The 27,212-nt window shown below is 45.5% G+C and overlaps 1 protein-coding gene across 1 annotated transcript; it reads right to left on the minus strand.

Annotated features, from left to right (window-relative positions):
- Positions 1–219: 219 nt before the first annotated feature.
- FIGLA (folliculogenesis specific bHLH transcription factor) lies at positions 220–14,919 on the minus strand. Its single transcript, XM_068988203.1, has 4 exons — positions 14,644–14,919; positions 10,582–10,734; positions 8,828–8,978; positions 220–242 (listed from the first exon to the last, which is right to left on the minus strand). The coding sequence occupies exons 1-4, from the start codon at positions 14,917–14,919 to the stop codon at positions 220–222; spliced, it is 603 nt and encodes a 200-aa protein (XP_068844304.1).
- Between the last annotated feature and the right edge of the window lie 12,293 nt (positions 14,920–27,212).

The raw sequence follows: 27,212 nt of genomic DNA on the forward strand, positions 1-27,212 counted from the left end.
TCCAGGCGCTTGTGTGTCTAAACCTGCACAGAGGGGCCACATGGCCTTAGCTGGGGGAATGGAACTGAGAAAGCAGAGTCAAGTAGCTTTGTGATTGTCAAGGACATTTAAAGGGTAATTGTCACTCTTTGAATTATGACAATTTAAGAAAAAAGGAGACTCTAAAACTTTTACAACTGCATTTATTTGTCTGTAGAAGGTAGCCCTGGGCCAGCCTTTTCACTTTTCATACTTGAGGGAACCTGAAACAGAAGAGAGCTCATTGTAAAGGGCCAAAAGATAGAAACAGTTCAAAACAAACAAGAAGTTAAGAATTAATTAGTAATCAAAGATGTTTAAAGATACCATTTTTTGCTCATTAAAACTCTTATCATTTTAATTAATCTCATTGTTGGCAAGGATATTACGGACTCGGCACTTTTGTGAGCTGGTGGTATTATAAATTGGCACCATGCAGTAAGTCATAGATTATACCTACCTGTGACTCAGTTCTATGGGGAATCTATCCTAAAAACAAAATAAAATACAAAAAGAACTAAATACATCAGGTTGAGAACAAAAAACTGAAAACAAATCTCCAAAACAATTAGAAAATTATCCCATGGATAATTTAATGGACCATTAAAACTTGTTATAAAGACTATATGGTAACCTGTAACATGTCAATGATAGAATAATAAAAAATATATACAATGTTATACACCTTATAATTTATTAATTCATAGGAAAAATTTTGCAAGCATAGTATCAATAGTATATTTCTTTGGCTTTTTTAAGATCGTAAGATAACCTTGGTCTTCTCAATTTTCTGAAGTCTCAACTTACATCCATGAGTTAAAAAAATAAAGACACCCAAATTGTGATCAGACAGTTCAGAAACTGTAATCAAAGTCTTTAATTTAGCTTTAAAAAAGCATTTATTTACTTCCTAGCCCACTTATATACAATTAAAGGGTGATCTTTGTTAGAATGAAAGGCCATTAAAAGGTTTAAGACTACTTCCCACATCTCCCAACCCCAACCCTTTGTCCACTCACTGGATGTAGGGTGAGTTAACTTTATTTCTTAGCTTCATGACATGTAAAATGGACATAGCTGTTTGTACCTTACAGGGTGGTTATGAAAATTAAATAGATTATTAGGTATAAACTGCCAGGAATAGTGCCTGGCACAACATAAGTATCAATTTTTTCTGATCTTAAGCAAGTCTTTCCATGATACATGTCATCAACTTTCTTTTTTAGAGTTCAAATTTAGCTTTAGAAGTTTTATTTTTAAAACTTTTAACTTTTTACACAACCAGAATGTTCTAAAGCTAGAAGACAAGTTCATGGATTACTGTGTTCACCTAGAGGGTTAAAGGATAGTTTCATTTTATCAGCCTACAGTTCAGTGTATTATAGATCATTGTCTTAGTTTAAGTTAGCTGGAAAATTCCAGGAATGTAACATTTAAGTATTGGAATACAAAAACTTGAAGTTTATTGATGCTTAGTGTCACAGTTCACTTAAAAATGCTGGGCTCATCTAAGTTAAGGAGTTGGAAGGTCCAAGAAGAGGGTGGTCTGAGGAATAAAACCCAGCCTGCTGTCCAGCAACTTTAATAAGGCAGGTCCTCCTGCTGGTGGTTGTGCAGCCCTATAATCTGACACATTATCTGATGCACTTTTCTTCCCCAGCTGAGTCAAGGCTGGGTGGTGGGGTGACGGGGAGGGGAGAAGCAGAGAGGCACCAGACCAGAAGTCCTCACTCACTGAGCTTCTTCAAGTTCAGTTCCAAGCTTCACAATAATCTGAAGAGCAAGGCTCTTGTTGGGAAGAGGCCAACTTTGCTCAAAGGGACAGCTCTGGTGGGCAGAGCCCAGATGGCTGCTCACCCAGTAGTTAGAGAGCAGAGAAGAGGCAAGATATGATATGGGAAGACTTCCTACAACTGAAAATGGAGATGAAATTGAAACAGGAGGAAGCAGCTATTCAGGTGGGGCTATTCAGCTATTCAGATGGGTCAGCATCTGGAAGCCACCTGATCCCCAGGAAGGGCCCCTGTACTATGCCATCCTGGGCTTTGACCCAGGGACGGGGGACAGTTCCAGAGGCAAAGTAGAGTCTGAAGAAAGCAAGGATCTGTATCCACGTCTCAGGATACAGCATCTCAGAGGAGTGGGTGAGTGCTGGCTGAGGGGCATCTTCAGGACCATAGACCTGAGGGCAGCCACATAGCCCATCTAGGAGTAGGAAGCCAGGAGGATGTAAAGAGGCCTGGGTTCTAGACGGCATCGCTTAGAGCAAAGAAGCCAAGGGGGGCCATGGACACCCACAGCCAATGTCAGCCCAACCACACCCAAGACCAGGGCCAGAGGATTAGATGGGTCAGAGGTGGAGAACACACAGGAGTGCTCCCACTGCAACCCCCATGCTGTACACGCTCCTCCCTGTACCGGAGGAGGACAGGGAGGAGGGAGAAGGCTTAGAGGCACAGGAGTCCCCAGAGGGAACATTCCGAACACGGAACCGATTCAGTGTTTACTCAAAGAAGATAGACCTTCATAGAGCAAGATAGAGAGTTTTCCCACCACTTGAGTGATAAGGGTCTTAATGGGTTCTCAAGAACAAGTGGAGAACAGTGTAGGAAGTAAAATGGCCTTTTTGCCCATCTAAACTGTACTCTAATTGCTTATACTACTTTGGTTAGTAAAAGTCCAGCCAGGACCCCAAGATCAGAATCCAGTTTTGTTCAGAAGATAGCCTCACTGTCTCATATCTGAGGGAGAACCATACAGATGATTCTTCCAGCAAACGAAGCTCTTTAGAGTAAGCAGGGCTCTGGCCACTAAGCCCCATGTCTCCTCCCTTGGGGACCTGGCCCAAGCAGCATGATGCTTGGGGGACTCTGCCCCACGGTTCCTCTCACCTCAGAGCACCCCAGTGAGCCAGGCATCCAGGCCTGTCTTCTACACAAGAGCTGCCGCAAGGACAATTCCTGGAGCGGAAACTCATCCCAAAAGGAAGAGAATGAGCCAAAGAGGACTGAAGAGTTCCGAAAAATAATTGTGTGGCATTTCTAATCCCTTTACCCTCCTGCTGGCAGATCTGCCAGGAACACCATGTCTCTGGAGTCTGTTTTATCCCTGATGTGCTCTGCAGAGCCCAGGGTTAGAACAGGGGCAAGGTGGCGGCTGGGAGGATCCACTGACCTGCCTCAGGGGCTGGCTCACGTGGCCTGAGCATTTGGTGGTTTTCTGCTGATCCACAGCTGACCCAGGGAGGTCCCACAGCAGGTCAGAGATGCTCTGCCTCTCAGGATCCTCTCAGCAAAGGGTCTTTGAGAGACCCTTCCATCCAATTCTTGTCACTGTCTCCCACATTCATGTGGGACCAATGAGATGGACCTTTCATAGAACTCATATAAATGAGATTTCCCTGGCAGTCCAGTGGCTAAGATTCCACACTCCCAGTGCAGGGGGCCGGGTTCGATCCCTCGTCAGGGAACTAGCTCCCATAGGCCGCAATTAAGTAGTTCACACGCCACAGTTAACAAAAGATCCCACGTGCCGCAACTAAGACCCAGTGCAGCCAAAGAAAAGTAGAAAAAACTCATATAAATAATCCCTCAAGAAGTTCATAAGAATAGATAAGAAATTACCTTAATTAATTTAACCACCATGCTCACGATATGTCAGAGAAACAGAAATTACTGGCTTTCTCAGAAGATGCTAAGCTCACTGACAGACTCAGAGGCACGTAACAGCTAGAGATCTCCTCAAACACACCAGGCTTCATGTCCACGTGCTCACCTGCACACACACAGACAAAACCCGCTTCCACGACTGCTTCAATCTTTATCCCCACGGGAAAATCCGAGTTCCAACAAAAGACATTTCCCTCTCTTTATTTTCATAAAGAAATGAGACTATGTCTTCCCTGTAATATTTTCTTCTTACCTGATCAGATTGGGCCTTAAAAGTCTTCCTTGGAAGTCAGAATTGAAAGAGACACATGTACCCCAGTGTTCACTGCAGCACTGTTTACAATAATAGCTAGGACATGGAATCAACCTAGATGTCCATCCGCAGATGAATGGATAAGGAAGTTGTGATACATATACACAATGGAGTATTACTCAGCTATAAAAAAGAATGTGTTTGAGTCAGCTCTAATGAGGTGGATGAAACTGGAGCCTATTATACAGAGTGAAGTAAGTCAGAAAGAAACACACCAAAAATACAGCATATTAATGCGCATATATATAGAGAGAGAATTTAGAAAGACGGTAATGACGATCCTACATGCAGGGCAGCAAAGGAGACACAGACATAAAGAACAGACTTTTGGACTCTGTGGGAGAAGGCGAGGGTGGGATGATTTGAGAGAAGAGCATTGAAACATGTATATTGCCATATGGGAAATAGATGCCCAGTGCAAGTTCAATGCATGAAGCAGGACACTCAAAGCTGGTGCTCTGGGACAACCCAGAGGGATGGGGTGGGGAGGGAGGTGGGAGGGGGTTCAGGACGGGGGGACTCATGTGCACCGTGGCCAATTCATGTCAATGTATGGCAAAAACCACAATGTTGTAGTTATCCTCCAATTAAATTTTTTTAAATTATTTTAAAAGAGCCTTCCTTGGAAATAAGACACTGTGTAGCACAGAGAACTCAACGTAATGCACTGTGGTGACCTGAATGGGAAGGAAGTCCGAAAGGGGATATATGGATATGTATGGCTGAGTCTATACAGTAAAATCTAACACAAAATTGTAAAGCAACTATACTCCAATAAAAAGTAATTTAAAAATAAGAGTCTTCCCAGTTCTGGTTGGATCTCTTCCTCAGTAGCAGCAGCCTGGGGACGACTCGAACAGAGGTGGCATGACTCCAAAGTTAGATGGATGTTCTCCTACGTGCCTCATCTCACCTCACCAAAGTTCCAGAGAGAATGACTAACATTCATATCACTTCAGTCGCGTCTGACTCTTTGCAACCCTATGGACCATAGCACACCAGGCCCCTCTGTACAAGGGATTCTCCAGGCAAGAACGCTGGAGTGGGTTGCCATGCCTTCCTCCAGGGTTTCTTCCCGTCCCAGGGATCAAACCCATGTCTCTTCTATTTCCTGCATTGGCAGGCAGGTTCTTTACTACTACCAACCTCTAAACCTCCAAAGTTGAGAACACAATAGCATCCCAGAGCTAAATGCAACCACTTGTGCAGCTTTCCTTATGAGCTCAGTACCCCTGATCTGCAAAAATTAAATGCCTACACGGAGATGCAATAAGAGGGGGTGGGGACTGACAAACCAAAGAGCACCCACCCCCTCAAAAGGGAAGTTCAACTTTTTAAAATATTCTGCTGACTAAACTCATCTGCATATGCCCGCTAGGACACCAGTGAACACTGGGGAAGATAAATGTGCCTCCCAGGGAAAAGCCTAGACCCTCCTCCCCACTATCCCCACTGCTGTGGTGCTGTGTGGGACTTTGCTATCACATGTCGCCACTATCTGGGGAAAACATGAGATTGAAATAGAACAATAGACACTTCAGTGCCTTCCCAGGATGCTAATAAATTCATCCCAAGTAGCCAGACCATCTGATTTCAGAGCTTAAATTGATATTAGAAGAAATGTCCCCAGGGGTTAATTTCACACACAGATTACCACAACCTGCAGTGGGGGGTGGGTTGAGGAAATCTACCACCCACCAGGCTTCTTTCTCTCAGAAACTCTTTCCAAGGACTGCTCCTATGAGAAACCAAAATTGAGATGTGCAGGATGGCGGCACATCCAGATCCCATAACAGACACTTATGTTCACACATGTATCCCTTTCCAGAGCCCCTGGGACCCCAGCACAACTGGTATCTCACTTCCACACTGAGGGTGGACTTTGTCCAGGGACACAGTCTCTACAGGATTACAGGAAACTGAGCAACATTCAGAGCTTTGCCTGATGTGAAATTCCTAAGGCACATCCATCAGTGACAAACAGAAGAAATAAACAGTGGTGGGTTAGTGAACATCATCCCACCCAGTCTAATCTCCAAACAGTAAAATGCTATACCTTGAAAGCTCAGTTTAAACAAGCCTCCCCTGGACCTTGACATTCATCCCTCTCCCTCCCAAGGCCAGATGCTGTGGCTTCACGTGGCCACGTCCCCTCATCCACACACACAAGCACTTGCTGATTCAGTCCCAAGTGAAGCTGCTCTGGCCTGAGCAGCTCACCTCCTCCCTCCCTGCCATCAGGAGATTCTTGTGTGCTTCACCAGGGCTCTGGCCTCAACAATGTTGTTCATCTGGCACAGCTTCTTCCGACCCCAGCCCCAAGTCTCCCCAGGTGCCGATCTCTGCCAAGCACCAGATTCCACTCCTCAGAGATCCGCTCCAAGAGTGGAAAAATGGGTGGTGCTTCTGCAGACTGAAGTTGGAGGAGACCTGCTTCCCAGTTCCTGAGCCCCACATGGACATTTCAGTCCAGTGAGCCACACTGGCTGTCCACAAGTCTCCAGTTAGGATATCTGACCAGATCCTGAAACCCTATGTATTAGCAGTTGCCCTTTCAGGTAAAGCAGAATACTCCCTGATGAGGATTCTTCGGGAAATCAAGGCCAACCTGAGCTTTGTTTCCTTGGCCCTTTTATCTCTATCCCTCCTGGAGAGGGTTCCTGTGGATGAGGCAGCCTGTCACAGGTGTTGTTATGGACTGAACCGTGGTCCCCAAAACGTATGTGGAAGTCCCAGCCCCCAGTACCTGGGACTGTATTTGGACTTAGGACCTTTAAAGAGGTGATTAAGTTAAAAAGAGGCCATTAGGGTGGGCCCTAATCCAATCTGACTGTTGTCCTTATAAGAGGAGGAAATTTGGACACATAGACACTAGGGGCAAGCCCACACTGAGGCAAGGCCATCTCAAGCCAAGGAGAGAGGCCAGAAGAAAACAAGCTTGCCAACACCTCACCTGTAAGACTTCCAGCCTCCAGAACTGTAAGAAACAAATGTGTGCTCTTTAAGTCACTTGGTCTGTGTGCTTTGCAGCTCTAGCAAACCAACTTCAGGTGCTAAAACCCAAGGAGAGGAGCCACAGAGGGAGGAGATGGCATCGAGATGGGAGGAGGTGGGAGGCGAGCTACCCGCTGGATGTCCTTGATAAAAGGTTGATTCCAAGGCTGCGGCTGGAAAAGTACAAGATGTCTGAGCTTGGACCATCTTTTGTCAGAAGGGAAGCGATCAAAGGATGATGGTGATGGCATTTCCCTGGTGGTCCAGAGTTAAGAATCCGCCTTGCAATGCAGGACACATAGGCCTGCTCTGTACCAGGCCCAAGGGGACTAGCAGGAAGGACCAGCCAGTCAGGTATCTCACCATGAGAATGACTTGGTGATGCCTACCTGACAAGGACCAGTGAAGATTAAACGCAAGCAAGATTCTTGCCTTAACACCTAACACGTGAAAACCACATTTGTGGAAGTGCTACTGTTATTCACGTAGGCAGTCGGGTTGAAGCTTCAGTTCACTCTTTCTTTGTTCTTGGTCATTCCCTATCAGCTCATGTAGTAGCAAGGGGAATTCTGTCTCTTATAAGTTGACGGGAGAGGGGAAGTTTTAAATCTCAAGTGGCCAACACTGGAATATCTAGACTGGGCATGTGCACAAGTAGAATCCTTAGAAAACAGTAATCAGATCAGAAATGAGGCCAGCCAATCAGCAGCAAGTCTGTCAGACCTCAAACCAGAGCGAAGCACTGGTGCCAGCCACAGGGTCGCGACGCCTGGGGCCCACTGTTGACTGCTCACCAGTCAATGCTGAGGGCTCACGGCGAGGCCAGCCGACTCCATAAAGGCCAAGCAGACGCTGACATGCCAGGTACTATGCTAGACACTCCACTGACGTGATGTCATTTGAACCTCACAGGTACCTTACCTAGGTACAATTATCATTCCCAGTCTACAGATGGGGAAATTGAGGGTTGGAAAACATCAGCAACTCACTCAAGGTCACACCAACAAGTGGTAAAACCAGGGTTTGAACCTCAGCATTCTGTCTCCAGAGCCACCACTCAACTGCCCTCCTAAACCAGCTCCCACAACCAACCATCACTTATTACTCCGTAGCCCCCACTGTTCCTTATACCACACTAAGCAACTTGCTTAGTTCCAGATTTCTGCAAGCCTTTCTTGTTTCAGTAGCAATAATGGAACAAGGGGTCTTATCTATGTAACATTGAGACACAACAAGAGCAAAACCTCCACTTCCTAGACTTGGAGAAAAACAGGCTGCTCCTTCCAACAGTTTCTTTAGTTCGGCAAAGTAATAAGCAATGGTATTTCAATAAACTCCTTTGTTATTATAGAAAACTTGTTGCTCTGACTTTGCAACAAGGTCAGTTTAAAAACAAATGTGCCCCTGAGTGTGCACATGTGTACATGGGATCACCATGCCGCTTTATGAAGGGCAAGCTACTTATTTTTCTGGAGACCTCAGAATCCAGAAAACCTTTTGACATATTAATCAGGGTCATACAAAATTAAGCTTAGGTCTGTACAGGGTGATTCTGGAGGAGCTGCCTTTCCCTTGAACTACTTTCCAATGAACTTGGAACATAATAATAGATCTTTCAAACTAGCAAATTCACCTGCCCACCTAGGTGTTTTCACACAGTGATCTTGCTTCAATCATGTTTTAACATGGAAAATACCTCATGCCCAAAGGATGTCTTATGAGTTTTTGGATATCAACATAACTATTCAAGAACAAACACTTTACCAGACTCCTCCTTGGGAGAGAATTCCCATCGTAGACACTGCCCTCTGGCGACAAGTATGTGCCAACTCACCACTGCCACCATCTGCCCAGGACCCTTCCTTCTCATTCTTCAAGCCCATAGCACAGCCGGCACGTTGTATAATTCTCGATAGCTCTCTAGCTGAGGATGTATGTGGCTCAGAAGTATTGCTGCTATAGCTCTGATGATCGGGGTCTCGTTTCTAGAAACCATATTTAGTTGTCAAACAGTATAATAGGACAGATTTTGACTATTTAGGCCAATATATTTCAAAGTTTTAACCCATGAAATTTTATTTAAGTGATGAGAACAATGCTTAAGTTATTATGGAAAGAAAAATCATTGCTCAGCAGACTGGTTTCTATTCTACTATAACCTTAAAATGTTGTGTGACTGGAAACTACATTAAAAAGATTATAGCATGGAACAGATTCTGTATTTTATGTAGCACCAAACAAAGCACTTATATTAGGCGATTCACATGCAAGGAAAAACTAATGCAGCCGTCTGCATCTGTGCAAATATTGCAACCACTCTACAACCCAGCCATCCAGTTTGTCCATCAGGACAATCCATCCCCCCTACCAGTGCAGAATGTATCCTCCCAGTCGTCACATAAATAGGACTAGCGGACAAGAGGAAGAATCTAAAATGTACCACTAAGCATTTGTCTATTTCTGTTCCTGAGTATATTTCTCTTCTCTCTGCTATCTGTCCTCTTCAGTCCCTAAACAGGATCGCATTGCTAATTAGAAAAGACCTTCATTGATCTAACAATTGTCATTGTTCTTCCATCCCTTTCGAGCCTCTTTCCAGTCTCAGACTTTCAGATTGAATGGACTTGAAGCTTGCCACTTCCCTCTGTTAGGGTTTCAGATATTTATCAATAACATACCTTCAACTCACCAAAGGCTGGCCTCCAGCCCACTCCTATCCTTCACGTGCTGTGCCTGGTTGTCTTCCTGGCCCCACCTATAGCTTCTTGCACAATTTCCCACACTTGGATCCCCAAGATTCCCCCTCCCTAATTGTAGGGTCCCATCTTGCTTCTCCATCTGCCCCTCTCTGATAGCCCCTCCTTCTCCTGTTCCTTAGGGCTCATTCCTAAGGCCTTTTCTCTCTTCATATCTTAGCTCCTCTGATGACAAATACCTTTTCAAGCCTTCCAAATTTGCCTCTCCATGGAATGAGCTCATGAATCCAGCTCACACCTTCCACTGATGAAGACCCTTGACCTATGTGTCCCAGGAATAGTGGTGACATTACAGGGCTTCACAGTTTACAAAGCAGGGTCACCTATGTAGTCCCACTGAATGGTCACAAAATCCCATGAGATTGGCATCAAAGGAGATCAATGAGCTCTCCAGCAGGGTTGACTCCCAGGGAGGGCCTCTCCCAAGGGACACCCTCTTCCTTTCTGCACTTCCTGTCTGATGTGTATTCTGCTGAAGAACAGCACTGCCACAGAGTGGCTTTAGGGACCCTCCTCTCATGTCCCTGCTATCAGAGTCCCGTCAAAGGCTAAGCAAATCAGAGCTAGAGGCTCTGGACAGTGACAGGAAGGATACAGATGGTCAGAACTTGACTCCAAAGCTCACACACAGACCTAGATTCAGACTCCAGTCCTGACAGCGCTCAGCTGTGGGACCTTTACCTGTATTTGGTTTCTTCCTCGGTAAAAGCAGCATCCGTACTAGGTCAGAGGGTTGTATAAACTCACTAGCACAGACGCAGAAGTTGGCCTGCCCCTAGAAAGAGCTCAATAAACGGCGAGTGTCATTGTTCTAACTTCTTAAAACCTTTACCTCAGAGTCTTTGGCTTCTTCCAAAATATCACTGAGAACTTGTATGTATTCAGTTGCACCTCTGAGGATATCAACTTTGCTAGGCTTCCTGTTTTGGGGAAGAAATGGCACCAGTGCCTTCAGTTTGGCCAAACCATGGTTGAGATTTTTTATCTGGAAAGGAAGAAGGCACAGTGACACACAGGAAGCTAATCTGTAAGGCATCTCCCCAGACTACAGAAGGTGGTGGTGAGGGTTCGTTTCCACAGCTCTCTTCTTGTCTGAGCCATGAGGCCGAGCAGGCTCACGCCCAAGCACTGCCGCTCCACTGCAGTGCAGTCCCTGGCAAGGGGAGCGGGAGCGGCATGAGCCTGGCACTAGGGCTGGGTGGACTGGAAAGGGTGTCGAGGTCCATGCTGGCCTCTTCCTCTGAGAGCATCCCCGCTGCAAAGCAGAGGCAGTCAGGGTAGTGGCTAGATGCTCTGAGTGTCTTAAGGATTAAAGCTCTTAAAGATTAAAATCCAACTCTACCATTTGGCTTTACAAAAGTGTGTAGGACACTTCATATTACCGAGCCTTGGTTTATTTGCAAAGTGGAAAATCCTCACCTTGTAGTGGTGTAGCTGCTTATTAAGGAACATAATTACACATCAAATATTTCCCCTGGCACATAGAAAGTCCTCAGTAAGTTGCATTGACGATAATGAGTAAAATGTACAAACACTTGTCTATTCAAGTACTGTGCCAACCATTCTTCAACCTCATTCCAAACTGAGTTGATGATATAGTCAAGTATTAGAGTCCAGAGAGTCTGCATATTGGTGAGACTTGAAAGGTAGAATGAAGTACTTTTCTTAATCTTCAGGGTCTAATTTCTTGGCTCTGGAGGCCTGGAATGCTCATTATCACACCACCCACTCCACCGCCGTGGGGGAAACAGGCCCATGAAGAACTGGCTCTACACAGGAAACCACTCACTTATATTGAGAGCTCCCTCCTACTCCACATCAAATTGGACAATGAACACAGGCCATTCACAGCAGAATATGATAACCGATGAACTTATGAAATATCAAACTTTAATCATCAAAGAACTGCAGACTAAAATAGAAATTACGGGTAGGAGGAAGGCTCAAGAGGAAGGGGATATATGTATACTCTGTAACCCCATGGACACCAGGCTCCTCCATCCGCGGGATTTTCTAGGCAAGAGTCCTGGAGTGGGTTGCCATTTCCTTCTCCAGGGAATCTTCCCGACCCAGGGATCAAACCCAGGTCTCCCGCATTGTAAACAGACGCTTTACTGTCTGGGCCACCAGGGAAGTCCATATATACTTATAGCTGATTCATACTGATTTACAGCAGAAACCAACACAAACATTGTAAAACAATTATCTTCCATTTAAAAATACAAAAAATAAAGCAGAAATCGGACACCATTTTTTGTGTACCAAGCTGGCAACATTTTTGTTTTATCATACCCAGCATTAGGATGGAAAAAGGGGATACACATTAATTAATAAACTTTTCCAGAAAGCAACTGGGCAACCTGTATCAAAAGTCACGAGACTGCTTATGTTCCAGCAATTCTACGTCTAATGTTTTGTTGGAAAGCAATTATCAGACATGGACATAGATCTTTGTACCAGTAAAAAGCTGCAAAAAAGCATATATGCCCAACACTAGGAGGCTGGATAAGCAGTCTATTTATATGTTGGACTATAAAGTCAAAAGCTGTTCTGCTTAGGAATATAAGGAAATGTTTTTTATAATGTTAAGTGAAAAAAAGCACAAAAATATATACTCAGTTCAGTCACTCAGTCATGTCCAACTCTTTGCCACCCCCATGAATCACAGCATGCCAGGACTCCCTGTCCATCACCAACTCCAAGAGTTCACTCAAACTCATGTCCACTGAGTCGGTGATGCCATCCAGCCATCTCATCCTCTGTCATCCCGTTCTCCTCCTGCCCCCAATCCCTCCGAGCATCAGGGTCTTTTCCAATGAGTCAAATCTTCGCATGAGGTGGCCAAAGTATTGAGTTTCAGCTTCAGCATCAGTCCTTCCAGTGAACATCCAGGACTGATCTCCTTTAGGATGGACTGGTTGGATCTCCTTGCAGTCCAAGGGACTCTCAAGAGTCTTCTCCAACACCACAGTTCAAAAGCATCAATTCTTTGGTGCTCAGCTTTCTTCACAGTCCAACTCTCACATACATACATAACCACAGGAAAAACCATAGCCTTGACTAGATGGACCTTTGTTGGCAAAGTAATGTCTCTGCTTTTGAATATGCTGTCCAGCTTAGTCATAACTTTTCTTTCAAGGAGCAAGCGTCTTTTAATTTCATGGCTGCAATCACCATCTGCAGTGATTTTGGAGCCCCAAAAAATAAAGTCTGCCACTGTTTCCCCATCTATTTCCCATGAAGTGATGGGACCAGATGCCATGATCTTCATTTTCTGAATGTTGAGCTTTAAGCCAACTTTTTCACTCTCCTCTTTCACTTTCATCAAAAGGCTTTTTAGTTCCTCTTCACTTTCTGCCATAAGGGTGGTTTCATCTGCATATCTGAGGTTATTGATATTTCACCTGGCAATCTTGATACTAAGTGATCACAATTTTATAAAATTATATATATATATGCTCCCCAGGTGACAATAGTGGTAAAGAATCTGCCTCCCAATGCAGGAGATGTAAGAGACCCAGGTTTGATACATTGGTCAGGAAGATCCCCTGGAAAAGGGCATGCAACCCACTCCAATATTCTTGCCTGGAGAATTCCATGGACACAGGAGCCTGACGGGCTACAGTACATGGGGTCACAAAGAGTTGGACATGACTGAAGCGACTTAGCACACACATACATATGCACAAATATAAGTAGGAAAAAGACCAGGAAGATATAACAAGAATGACAGTTCATGGTAGTTATAGTTGCACTGTGAGTGTTTCCATTCCCTGTTTAGTCATTTCCCTATCTTCCAGGTATACTAATTTCATCATTATAGAGAAGAATGAGGTCATTAGTTTTAAAATAGTGAATAACACCAGGCCTGATTCTCTGCAGAAAGCAATTCCTTCCTGGTGGGGAAAGCTCAACTTAAAATGCCAAATACAGGAACAGAACCTTATTCGAGAACCACACCAACACATCAGGTCACAGGGTTATCATAAAGGGCTCCCAACTTTCCCTGAAGTCTTCTGCACTCACTGGGTTCTTTTTCCTCACACCTGAGCCCAAACAGAGCTCCGAGTTGATTGACTGGAGCTACGTTACTAACGGGTCCAGGAGTGTGCATGAACACCCGCAGCAGGGCATCGAAGAGCATCCTCCTCGAGTTCCAGGTCAGAATGTGCGCCTCCCTCTTCCACCGCTCCCCTTCCGGCTCTCCCGGCTCTCGGATCCTCTCTGCAGCCGGGCAACCCAAAGACGGCAAAAGAGACCGAATTTGACAAGCTTGGGGTCTGAGTTTAGTTAGACATACTGAGAGGGGAATGCCAGTAGGTGGCGCTCCGACTCCGCCCGCCGGACCATCCGGGTGGGTGATTTGCCGCGCACCCGCCAGATGGGAAACAGCCGCTGGAAACAGCCGCTTTCAGTCTCCTGCCTGGGAGTTGAGCGGGAGTCCGGGTGCACACCGAGACGTTGTTTAAATTCTTCGTTGAAAGTAAGGAAAAGAATAACTTCCACTAGGTCGCCTGTCCCACGCCCCATCTGGGTAAAGGGGGCCCCAAGCACCCCTCAGCGCAGGAGGTCGGGAGAGGGAAGCGCCCTGCCGCCTCCGAGGGTTTACAGCATCTGCCAGCGGGAGGCGTTTCTGAAGCGGTCGGGGTTCCCCTCGGCCTCCCAGAGCGGCTTCCTGCTCGGCTCCAGGTGGGTCGCAGGTGAGGCGCCAGCCCCGCGCGGGTGGAGGGCAGCCGGGCCGCCCTCGGAGGTCCCAGCCGCTCCGGGCCCCCAAGGGGGAGGTGGGCTTCCCGGGCCCCCTAGGTGTCTGAAGTGGGTGGCGGGTCTGGGGGGAGCCTGGAGGAAGGCGGCCGGGTCCCGGCGCGGGGACCCAGCGGGGCCGGCCTGAACTCACCCGCTCGCGCTCTTTGGCGTTGGCCACGCGCCGCCGCTCCAGCACCAACTGCACGTCCTGGGTGGACGACGGCAGCCGCTTGAGCCGGCAGATGGTGGCCTGCTGGGGCAGCGGCCCGAACTGCTCCCGCAGCACGTCGTCCAGCAGCTCGGCCGGCGGGACCCTCAGGAGCTCGGGCGCGGCGTCCATGGCTGAGCGCGGGGGCGGCGGGCAGCTGGGCCTTCCCCGGGGGCGCCTGGGCCCCTCGGGGGCGGGGCCCCGGGCTCCTGCCGACATCCCCCTGCGCACCTGCCTGCCCCGGGGAAGCGGCTCCGGGACCCTCAATTTAACAAACTCCTCACGTGATTCCCCTGACGCCTGGACTGCAGCGCTGGCGCGCAAATCTGGGGCGTATCGGAGTCACCTGGGAAGTTTTTAAAAACACCTGCTGGGGTACCAGTCCCTCACATTCTGATTTAACCAATCTGAGTCGGGGCCTGAGCTACTGGATACATGTATGCGTGCATGCGAGTCGCTTCAGTCATCTCTGACTCTGCGACACTATGGCCTGTAGCCCGCCAGGCTCCTCTGTCCCTGGGATTCTCCAGGCAAGAATACTGGCGTGGGTTGTCATGCCCTCCTCCAGGGAATCTTTCCGACCCAGGGATCGAACTCTTTAAGTCTCCTGCACTGGCAGATGGGTTCTTTATACTACCAGCACCATCTGGAAAGCCATATATGTATACATGTGTAGGCAAATAAACATGAAGACATATACGTTTACCAGGAAAAAAATTTGGTGGATGCACAACTTTTTTAAAAATTCATTTTGAAATATATGAGTTGCAAGAGCAGTAACACGAGGTTCTGTATCTCCTTCACCTAGATCTCCACTTGTTAACTATTTTCACATTTGCTCCATCGCGCCCCTTCTCTCTATGAATTGCCCCGTTTTCATTATTCTTTTTCTAAAGCGTTTTCTTTGTCTTGTCCTGTCGTCATGGCCTTGACAGTTTCAGAGAGTAGAAGACTCAGTCTGTAGGATGCCCCTCAACTGGGGTCTGTCCAACGTGTCCTCATGTCCAGGCCCAGGTCCTGACCTTATGGCAGGGGTTCTGCAGAGAAGATGCTGGACTTCCTCAGGGCTTCATATCAGGAGGCATGAGGTGTGACCTGTCCTGACACTGGTCACGTTAACTTTGGTCACCCAGTCAACGTGCTGGCTGCCAGGCTTCTTCACATTAATTGACGTTTTTTCCCTTTTAGTTGATAAATATTTTGTGAGGAGATACCCTTTGCATTCAATACTGACTCCTGCCTGAATTAACCACCACGCTAATAATTGCCAAATGATTACCATCCTGTGAAGAACAGCTCTCCCTTCTCCCCAGTTTTTGGTTCATTTTGTGTTATGTCAGCAGGAGCTCATGAATTTCTATTTTATTCAGTAAGATGTAATTCATTCATATTATTATTTATTGGAATGTTCATATTGCCCCAAATTTGGCCTGCAGGAGCCCCTTCAAGCTGGCTCCTCTGTCCTTTTAGCGTGACTCCACCATTCTTTCAGCACTTGCTTACTGGTGCCAAAAAGACAACACATTCCAGACTCATCTCAAATTTTCCATGCCCTGCCTGGAAATTGGTCAATTCTCCTTTTAGCAGAAAATGGGGTTTAGAAATCAAGTTTGGATGTTCATTCCTTTGGGGATGTCATTGCTTCTAGGCTCTTTTTGGAGACAAGGTATAGGTGTAAGCATGCACACAAGCAAACACAAGTATACATGAGCGTACAGCTGCGTCTGTCTCTGTATGCAGATGGTTAGATAGCTTTTGAAAGTATGAGTTCACACTAATACCTCTAATTCCAATCCAACAGGTTTCTCTCTAGTTTTTCCCTTTCCTTATTTGTAATTCCCTTCTCCACCAGTGAGAAACTTGACTCTGGTTACTTATTTGCTCAATTCCCACATATAACTAATTTCCTAGTCACATCAACCACCTCCTCAGCCCCGTCTCCATGGCAACTGCCTTCAAGGGCAGGGGAAGGAGGGAAAGAAGAGAACACACGAAACGCTTAACCACAGTTCCCTGAGCAGTGGGCCTGGGAACTGAGAGTTTGATCTGTGCATCCCATCTTCTATATTGCTTGTGTTTCCATACTAGCATGAAATGACTTTTGTAATTTTTAAAATATATTTTTTGAAGAAGGAAAATAATTTTGTGTGTTCTAGGTTCATTTGGTATTGTCTTCTGGGAGACAGAAGGCAGCAAGAGCCAGATGTGTGGGAATGAAGCTTAAAATGGAGTTGGTTTACCTACTTATCTTTTCTTAGCATCAAAAAGATATTATTGACATTATTCTATTTTATTGCCAAACCCTTAGGCAGGCAAGCTGGTATGACCAGGAACCCAGTGTAAGAAACCCAGACTTTATTCCTTCAGACCTGCTTCCCTCCATCAACACCAACTATAATTTTCTACCCCTTGGCTGTTTGATTCCTCAGCTGAGCCATCTGTTCTGAAGGAGAGCACTCACAAACTAGTTTGAGCTGAGAGGCTGACACCTTTCCGTCACCCAATAATGCAACAGCCAAACGAACAAGAAAGTTTATTTCTCCTAACTCTCACTGTGAAAGGTGGAGGCAAGCAGGGCATCTCTGCTCCTCGTGGTCACTCAAGGACTTAGATTCCTTCCAGCTCACTGCTCCTCCATCATTGCTTTTTAGTGTCATTTCCCAAAATGAAGCTGTCCCGTTTGAGGCTTCTGCCATCACTGGTGTCCAGCAGGGGTCAACCTCACAGTAGCAAAGTCCTCAGGCCATGCACCCAGCCAAGGTTCAGAAAACTCTTCTAATGACAGAATCTCTTCGGGGTATTCCAAGTAGATGCCAAGGTGCTTAATTCAGGGACTTGGGTGCTTACACAATCCTCCTGGAGAAGCAGGAGGAACTCTGAGTTCAAGGACACACCACCAAAGCCACAGCCAGGCAGTGGGAAACCCCCACCCCTGAAGCTGCCACTCAACCCTCCAAAGGCAGGGGAGGGGCCCGGGACACTTGGCAAGAAACCCCAAGTCCCCTTACCCTGGCTTGTCCATGGGCACAGATCGAAGGAGGGACGCTCTGCCTCAATTTCCCGCCGCCAGTCTCACACACCTGTTTCTAGCTAAATCATCTTAACTGGGGACCAGAACTATGAGTAGAAGAGGTTCTGGGAAATGGAGCTTGGGGTCTCCCTGACTCTGCAATGCAGAAAGGCACCTGGGGAAGGGAGCAAGGAAGATCCACATTACCTTCCACCCCCAGACACAGAGAAATTGCCCCAACAGGGTCACCTCATCAATCTTTGCCTGTCTATTACCCTAGGACCCAGCTGATGGGAACACCCATCCTGGGTGATTGAAGCCCCCACCACACCAATTAGATCACAGCTCCAACACAGTTCCTCTTAATCTCCTTAGCTCAGCCAAGACATGAGATAGCAGTGGGCAACAGCTTTAGTAAGGGAAAGCAAAGAATGATATTTTAAAAGGGATCAAAGACTATATACAGTCATGTTGTTCAGCAGGTTAAGAATCCACCTGCAATGCAGGGGACCCTGGTTTGATTCCTGAGTCACTCAGATCCCCTGGAGAAGGGATAGACTACCCACTCCAGCATTCTTGTGCTTCCCTGGTGGCTCAGAGGATAAAGAATCTGCCTGCAAAGTGGGAGACCTGGGTTCAATCCCTAGGTTGGGAAGATCCTCCAGAGGAGGGCATGGCAAGATTCTATACCTCGAGGAGGCCCGTGGACAGAGGAGCCTGGCAGGCTACAGTCCATGGGATCACAAAGAGTGGGACATGACTGAGCGACTTCACTTTGCCTATAATTGCTATCCAAATCAATTTGGCAATTTCATATAATTATTCGCTTTCACATAAATGTGTATTAATATTATTACATGTTATTCATTACATAGTATGTATTATTTTATCTCACCATATTTCTGGGAATTAAACTTTACATCCATGTTTAGAATTCAGTTGAAGAAAGTAGGGAAAACCACTAGACCATTAAGGTGTGACCTAAATCAAATCCCTTACAATTATACAGTGGAAGTGATAAATAGAGTCAAGGGATTAGATCTGGTAGAGTTCTATGTCTATTAGAACTTTATTAGACAGAGTTCTATTGTCACGGAGGTTCATGACGTTATACAGGAGGAAGTGATTAAGACCATTCCCAAGAAAAAGAAATGCAAAAAGGCAAAATGGTTGTCTGAAGAGGCCTTATAAATAGCTGTGAAAGGAAGAGAAATGAAAGGCAAAGGAGGAAAGGAAAGATATACCCATTTGAATGCAGAATTCCAAAGAATAGCAAGGAGAGATAAGAAAGCCTTCTTCAGTGATCAATGTAAAGAAATAGAGGAAAACAATAGAATGGGAAAGACTAGAGATCCCTTCAAGAAAATTAGAGATAACAAGAGAACATTTCATGCAAAAATGGGCACAACAAAGGACAGAAATGGTATGGACCTAACAGAAGCAGAAGATATTAAGAAGAGGTGGCAAGAATACACAGAAGAACTATACAAAAAAGATCTTCATGACACAGATATCACGATGGTGTGATTACTCACCTATAGCCAGACATCCTGGAATGTGAAGTCAAGTGGGCCTTAGAAAGCATTGCTACGCACAAAGCTAGTGGGGGTGATGGAATTGCAGTTGAGCTATTTCAAATCCTGAAAGATGATGCTGTGAAAGTGCTGCACTCAATATGCCAGCAAATGTGGAAAACTCAGCAGTGGCCACAGGACTCAAAAAGGTCAGTTTTCATTCCAATCCCAGAGAAAGGCAATGCCAAAGAATGCTCAAACTACTGCACTATTGCACTCATCTCACACACTAGTAAAGTAATGCTCAAAATTCTCCAAGCCAGGCTTCAGCAATACGTGAACCATGAACTTCCAGATGTTCAAACTGGATTTAGAAAAGGACGAGGAACCAGAGATCAAATTGTCAACATCCGCTGGATCATAGAAAAAGCAAGAGAGTTCCAGAAAAACATATACTTCTGCTTTATGAACTATGCCAATGCCTTTGACTGTGTGGCTCAAACAAACTGTGGAAAATTCTGAAAGAGATGGGAATACCAGACCACCTGACCTGCCTCTTGAGAAATCTGTATGCAGGTCAGAAAGCAACAGTTAGAACTGGACATGGAACAACAGACTGGTTCCAAATAGGAAAAGGAGTACATCAAGGCTATATATTGTCACCCTGCTTATTTAACTTATATGCAGAATACATCATGAGCAATGCTGAATTGGATGAAACACAAGCTGGAATCAAGATTGCTGGGAGAAATATCAGTAACCTCAGATATGCAAATGACACCACCCTTATGGCAGAAAATGAAGAAGAACTAAAGAGCCTCTTGATTTAAGTGAAAGAAGAGAGTGAAAAAGTTGGCTTAAAGCTCAGTATTCAGAAAATGAAGATCATGGCATCTGGTCCCATCACTTCATGGCAAATAGATGGAGAAGCAATGGAAACAGTGATGGACTTTATTTTTTGGGCTCCAAAATCACTGCAGATGGTGATTGCAGCCATGAAATTAAAAGACGCTTGCTCCTTGGAAGAACGGTTATGACCAACCTAGATAGCATATTCAAAAGCAGAGACATTACTTTGCCAACAAAGGTCTGTCTAGTCAAAGCTATGCTTTTTCCAGTGGTCATGTATGCATGTGAGAGTTGGACTATAAAGAAAGCTGAGCGCTGAAGAACTGATGCTTTTGAATTGTGGTGTTGGAGAAGACTCTTGAGAGTCCCTTGGACTGCAAGGAGATCCAACCAGTCCATCCTAAAGGAAATCAGTCCTGAATATTCATTGGAAGGACTGATGCTGAAGCTGAAACTCCAATACTTTGGCCATCTGATGCAAAGAACTGACTCATTTGAATACCCTGTTGCTGGGAAAGATTGAAGGCGGGAGGAGAAGGGGAAAATAGCGGATGAGATGGTTGGATGGCATCACCGACTCAGTGGACATGAGTTTGAGTAAACTCCAGGAGTTGGTGATGGACAGGGAGGCCTGGTGTGCTGCAGTCCATGGGGTCGCAAAGAGCTGGACACAGCTGAGTGACTGAACTGAACTGAACTTATAAATGGGAAAATTAATGCCAGAGAAGCTGAGTAACTAGCCACGGTCATACTAGCTGGTCAGTGGCAGATATGAGCCTGCAACTCAGGTTTGCTGTCTACGTGGCTGTCCTTTTTCCTCAAGGTCTTGGCCACCTCCACCCCAAGTTCTCTGGTCCAGCCTAGTGCCTCCGATTAACCTGGTCCACCAGCACCCAGATCTTGCTCCTCTCTTGAAGTCCTGCTCCCGGTGCCCCACAGCTCACCTTCACACCGTGGGCATGAGCTGAGGTTAATATCTTGGCCACATCCTCAGCAGAGGTAACAGTGGGTCAGAAGTGCTTCTCCACCAGCAGCGGCGAAGAGGAACAGGCCCGCAGGCTCTATCCCCAGGAAGCTGCTTTGCGGTCATTTCCCCACGGGAACTCTCAGTGCATGCCTTTCTCACTTGTGCTTCCCTGCTTCAGCCACAGCCAGGAGGCTGGAGCTCTGACTTGATGCAGAAAGATGCCTGGCACCCTCGCTAATGGGGTAGACGGAAGCTGAGGGCCTGTGGGGCCACATGGAGGAGCTGAGACTTAAGCAGGGCCTGAGGGTTCGTTATGGTCAGAGGAGAAGAGCTTCTGCAGCACAGGGGTTTCTAGGATTTTTGAGCAAGTCATCCAAACTCTAGGCCTCACCTCGCCATCTATAAAGCAGAGATTTTAATAGACGCTTCCTCAGAGTTGTAGTGAGGAGTCCATCAGGTCATGGGTATAAAAATTACAGCTAAGGCTTATACAGTGGGATCTAGGTCCCATGCACTATTCTAAGTTTCTCATATGCAGTAACTTTCTAAATTCACACAACAGCCTCAAGAGGGAGGGACTCTATTCACCAGAGAAGAAATTGAGACACAAAATCAGGTAACCAGCTTTTTCAGCTAGAAAGGGGCAAAGCTGCATGCATGCTAAGTCGCTTCAGTTGTGTCCAGCTCTTTGCGACCCAAGGGACTGTAGCTTGCCAGGCTCCTCTGTCCATGGGCTTCACCAGGCAAGAATACTAGAGTGGGTTGCCATGCCCCCTTCCAGGGAATCTTCCTGAACCAGGCATTGAACCCACATCTTTTATGTCTCCTGCATTGTCAGGCGAGTTCTTTACCACTAGCGCCACCTGGGAAGCCCCAGAGCCTGGATCTGTAACCACAAACCTCTCCTGCCTCAGGTGACCCCCACCCTCATTGGAAGTAATTACAAGAACAGCAGTGATGATTCACGAACCCGAGTGAATGAACTTCTGGAAACTCGGCTGTTATACAGACAAATCCTCAGTGACAGAGGCAGAGCGATGTTCTGAGTAGTGCAGAAGCTGAGAGCAGAGCTGGTTGAAGGGTCCTGAGGTCCAGAGACCCTGCAGCAGAAATGCCATGAGAAGCTGGGTGGGCCACCTCGACAAGGGCATAGATTGCTGGTCTGGCATCTATAGAGCTGGGAGTGGGAAGTGCTTGTCAGCTCTAAGAAGGGTAAGATTGCAACACAAGTTGGGCTCTGGGAGGTACAAGAGGAAGTGGGTGCAGGCTTGAGGGAGCGAAAGGGGAGCTGAGAGGCACAATCGTGCTGGGAATACTCTGCTATGTGGGGCTTATCCTGCAGGAGGAAGTCTAATTAGGCCCAGGTGGCAGCCCCTTGTTCTGTCCTAAATCACCACCACCACCCCCCTGAAAAGCAGCCCAGAGTTCCTCACTCTTCTGTGACTCTCGTAAGGCCCGGGGCTTTCATTGACAGTGCCTGGGATTGTTTGACTGGGAGCTGTGGAGGTTGCTATTAATAGTAGCAGATCCAGGTGGAGCCATTTATACCTGATCCTTGTACGTGAAAGCAGTACAAAGGGCAAGGGTCTCCCCAGGACGCATGGTGTAGGCATACAGGGGTGTCGGAGCAAGCCCCAGGCTCGAATCTGGGCGTGTGGGGCAAGTGTTCTAAGAATTCTGGAGCATGGAGGGCTGAGATGTCAGCTGGTAGGGGACACGGAGTTTCCAACTGTAATGAGTAGGGATACATTCTCCTATAAACTAGTGACCTCCATTACCCTCAAAAGGTGGTAACATCTTCCTTCAGGATGCATTCTATCTCCTGACTGAGAAATTATTCTAGAAAACCAGGCCTCAAAGTTCATTTCATCACAACCGAGAAGTCTAGGCCTTCTCTTCCCCTGCCAGAGTCTGGCTCTCCCCTAAATGACAATATGTAGACCCCAGCCTCCTCAGGTTGGGCCCTCATGCAGAGAAGGACTGGAAACCATGGCTCTGGGAGACGAGGCTGTGGGCACACCCCGGGTGGCTGCAAATGTTGGCCCCAGCCCGCTGTTGCCATCTACGCAATCCGAGTGGCAGCTGCACAGGATTCCCGCAGCGGAGGCGGAGTGGGACAGGCACCCCGGGGTGACAAGCTGACCGCTTCCCCCAGGTCGTCTGCAGATTCATTCTGCCTCCCCAGATGGCTCCACTCAGTCTAGAGAGAACTTAATTCCTCTGCCTTTCTCTTTCTGGGGGAAATTCCAGCCTTCAGAACCTCCTCTAGAGGAGAGAAAGGGCTAGCCTGGACATGAGAATTGACCCTGGAGAGGGAGCCGGAGAGAGCCCTTCACGTTTACCTGTTCCTGTTCTGTTGGCTCTAGAAAACAGACCATGGGTGGGCTGGATGATCAGCTGCTTGCCACTCCAGAAGGTCCCCAAATCCGGGTTTCAGGCATCGCAGGACTCCTTCCTCTGGCTCTGAGAAGGGAGCAGATGTCCTAACCACCACTCCTCCCTTCCCTACTAGAATGACGGCTCTAAAAGGACCAGAATTTTTATCTGTTTGGTTCCCTGTTGAATCCCCAAAACCTAAAAATGTGCTTGGTAGAAGCACTATGAATAACATAAGCACAATAAATGACCCTTGATTGAATGAATATTAATAAAAAGTAAAATTCTTCAAGTAGATTTAATGGTTATGAATCTTTAGACATTAAAGTAACATTGAAATTCATAAATCAAAAGTTATTGGAAATCTAAGAAAAAATAGTAATCATAGAGAAATGTTAAACATAAGAGACTTAAAATCCTCTTAGAAAAAGTGATAGGTTGAGTAGACAAAACATAAAAGAGACTATAGAATATCTGAATAATAAAAATTGCAAACCTAAGCAATAAATGTGTCTATGGAACATTTATAACATGTGAGCATACACTAGGTCACAAAGAAAATCTCAGTAAATTCCAAGAAAGGGGGACATATTTAATACTGGCTTCTACTTTACTTTGTGTAACCTAGGAAAACCCTAAAACAAATAATAGAAATACATGCAAAGAAAACAATAAGCCCATCTCTCTCTGTATATATATATATACACACACACGTATATATATTGCCATTACTACGAAATACCTAGGAATCAACTAACAGGAAATCAAATCTAGCAATATAATAAAATAATACCATAACCAAATCGGTTTCTATTCAAAATCTGCAAAAATAATTGACAATTAGGAAATTATTAATGTAATTTATTATGCTAACAGTAAAAGGATAAGATTTTTATTAATATTTTGGTGTATTCTGAAAACCCATTTGACAAAAGCCTGTATCCATTCTTAATTTAGATTATCTCTGGTTGTTTGGAATTATCACTTTATGAAAGGTAATTACCAAAAATCAATGACAAGCAACTTAGTGTAAAACCGGAAATAGTCACATTAACGTCAGGAACAAGGCAAGCATGCCAGCTGTCACTACTACTGTATAGCATTATTCTGGAGGTTTTACCAATACAATAACAAAAGAAAAAGAAATATGGTATAAATTCCAGAAAAGTACAATTACAGTTACCATCACTTGCAAGTAATGTTGTTTATCCATAAAACCCAATGCAACTTACTAGGGGAAAAAATAAGAACCAGAGTTCTTATCTATGTATTCAATAACATATTTTATATATGATAAATATGCAAAACTAATAGCTTTCCTTAATACCATAATATCTTATTAGAGAATAGGAGTTTCCAGTTGAAAGGGGTAGATTCAACGCACACATTCATGTCTATCTGCTCTGAAAATCTACTATAATGACAGTAAAGAAATGAAAATGGGAAAAACCCATAGTGACAAAGAGAATGAAAGAAAAATCAACAGCAGGCAAGAAATTTCAACAAAACTTGGAAGCTGATAATAGGTGGATGAGAGGTAATTGACGTGTGTGTGTGTGTGTGTGTGTGTGTGTGTGTGTGTGTATTAATCACTCAGCCGTGTCTCTCTTCGTGACCCCATGAACTGTAGCCCGCCAGGCTCCTGTGTCCGTGGGATTCCCCAGGCAAGAAAACTGGAGTGGGTAGCCGTTCCCTTCTCCAGGGGATATTTGATCCTTGTTGCTTGTGGGAAGGGCTTGGTGATTGGTGGATTTCATCAATTTTATAAAAGTGAATTTAGTATTTGAGAAAGTTGGGATTTATTTTATTGACATATAGTTGATTTACAATGTTGTATTCAATTTGTTGTTAAAAGCTGATTTTTCAAACAAGTGAAAAAGAGGGGCTATGATTTAATGATATTTGAGACAAAGTAGATGCCAACCTCATATTGCAGGTCTCCCATATTGCAGGCAGCTTCTTTACCATCTGAGCTACTGAGAAAATGGAACTCTAACTGGCAGAAGTGGGGAAAGTGAATAAACACCAGGACAACCCTGGTAACTTCACAACCTGAAAGTACTGAGTACCTCTAAATGCAGGGGTGCAGGGCAGACTGAAAAATGGGAGAACCAGTTAAACTTTTCTCTTTTTCAATGAATGTTTATTTATCTTGAAGGTTAGTTGATTTATAATGTCATGTTGGCTTCAGGTGTACAGCAAAGTTATACGTGTGTGTGTACGTGTGTGTGTGTACGTGTGTGTGTGTATTCTTTTTCAGACTCTTTTCTCATATAGATTATTACAGAACGTTGAGTAGAGTTCCCTGTGTTATACAGTAAATCCTTGTTGCTTATCTATTTTATATATGTGTGTGTGCTCTTTGTGACTTTGTGGGCTGTAGCCCACCAGACTCCTATGTCCACGGAATTTTCCAGGCAAGAATACTGGAGTCGGTTGCCATTTCCTATTCCAAGGGATCTTCCTGATCCAAGCATGAAACACATGTTTCTTGAGTCTCCTGCATTGGCCAGCAGATTCTTCACCGCTGTACCACCTGTTGTTGTTCAGTCGCTCAGTCATGTCTGACTCTTTGCGACCCCATGGGCTGCAGCACGCCAGGCTTCCCTGTCCTTCACCATCTCCCAGAGCTTGCTCAAACTCATGTTCATTGAGTCAGTGATGCCATCCAACCATCTTATCCTCTGTCATTCCCTTCTCCTCCTGCCTTCAATCTTTCCAAGCCTCAGGGTCTTTTCTAATGACTCGGCTCTTTCACATCAGGTGGCCAAAGTATTGCACCACCTGGGAAGCCCCTATATATATACGACTATATATTATATATAGTAGAAATATACGTTAATCCCAAATTTCTAATCTATCCCTACCCCATACCTTTCCCCATTGGTAACCGTAAGTTTGTTTTCTATGTCTGTGAGTCTGTTTCTGCATTGTAAATAACTTCATTTGTATCATTTTTTTTTAGATTCCACATATAACTGATATCATGTGACATTTGTCTTTGACTTACTTCACTAAGTATTCTCTAAGTCCATCCATGTTGCTGCAAATGGCAATATTTCATCCTTTTTTTATGGCTGAGTAACTTGATGAAAGTAAAAGAGGAGAGTGAAAAAGTTGGCTTAAAGCTCAACATTCAGAAAACGAAGATCATGGCATCCGGTCCCATCACTTCATGGGAAATAGATGGGGAAACAGTGGCAGACTTTATTTTTGGGGGCTCCAAAATCACTGCAGATGGTGATTGCAGCCATGAAATTAAAAGACGCTTACTCCTTGAAAGAAAAATTATGAGCAACCTAGATAGTATATTCAAAAGCAGAGACATTACTTTACCGACTAAGGTCCTTCTAGTCAAGGCTATGGTTTTTCCAGTAGTCATGTATGGATGTGAGAGTTGGACTGTGAAGAAGGCTGAGTGCTGAAGAATTGATGCTTTTGAACTGTGGTATTGGAGAAGACTCTTGAGAGTCCCTTGGACTGCAAGGAGATCCAACCAGTCCATTCTAAAGGAGATCAGTCCTGGGTGTTCTTTGGAAGGAATGATGCTAAAGCTGAAGCTCCAGTACTTTGGCCACCTCATGCGAAGAGGTGACTCATTGGAAAAGACTCTGATGCTGGGAGGGATTGGGGGCAGGAAAAGAAGGGGACGACAGAGGATGAGATGGCTGGATGGCATCACTGACTCGATGGACGTGAGTCCGGGAGTTGGTGATGGACAGGGAGGCCTGGCGTGCTGCGATTCATGGGGTTGCAAAGAGTCAGATACGACTGAGCGACTGAACTGAACTGAACT

Source organism: Capricornis sumatraensis, chromosome 1 (genome assembly GCF_032405125.1).
Source record: "Capricornis sumatraensis isolate serow.1 chromosome 1, serow.2, whole genome shotgun sequence".
NCBI lineage: Eukaryota > Metazoa > Chordata > Mammalia > Artiodactyla > Bovidae > Capricornis > Capricornis sumatraensis.

Coding starts and splice junctions, on each gene's coding strand:
- FIGLA (XM_068988203.1), bottom strand. CDS start 14,919: ATGTCGGCAGGAGCCCGGGGCCCCGCCCCCGAGGGGCCCAGGCGCCCC. Junction 10,735..14,643: donor ACGCCAAAGAGCGCGAGCGG/GTGAGTTCAGGC, acceptor CTTCCTTTCCAG/ATAAAAAATCTCAACCATGG. Junction 243..8,827: donor CTGGGCAGATGGTGGCAGTG/GTGAGTTGGCAC, acceptor CTTCTGTTTCAG/GTTCCCTCAAGTATGAAAAG.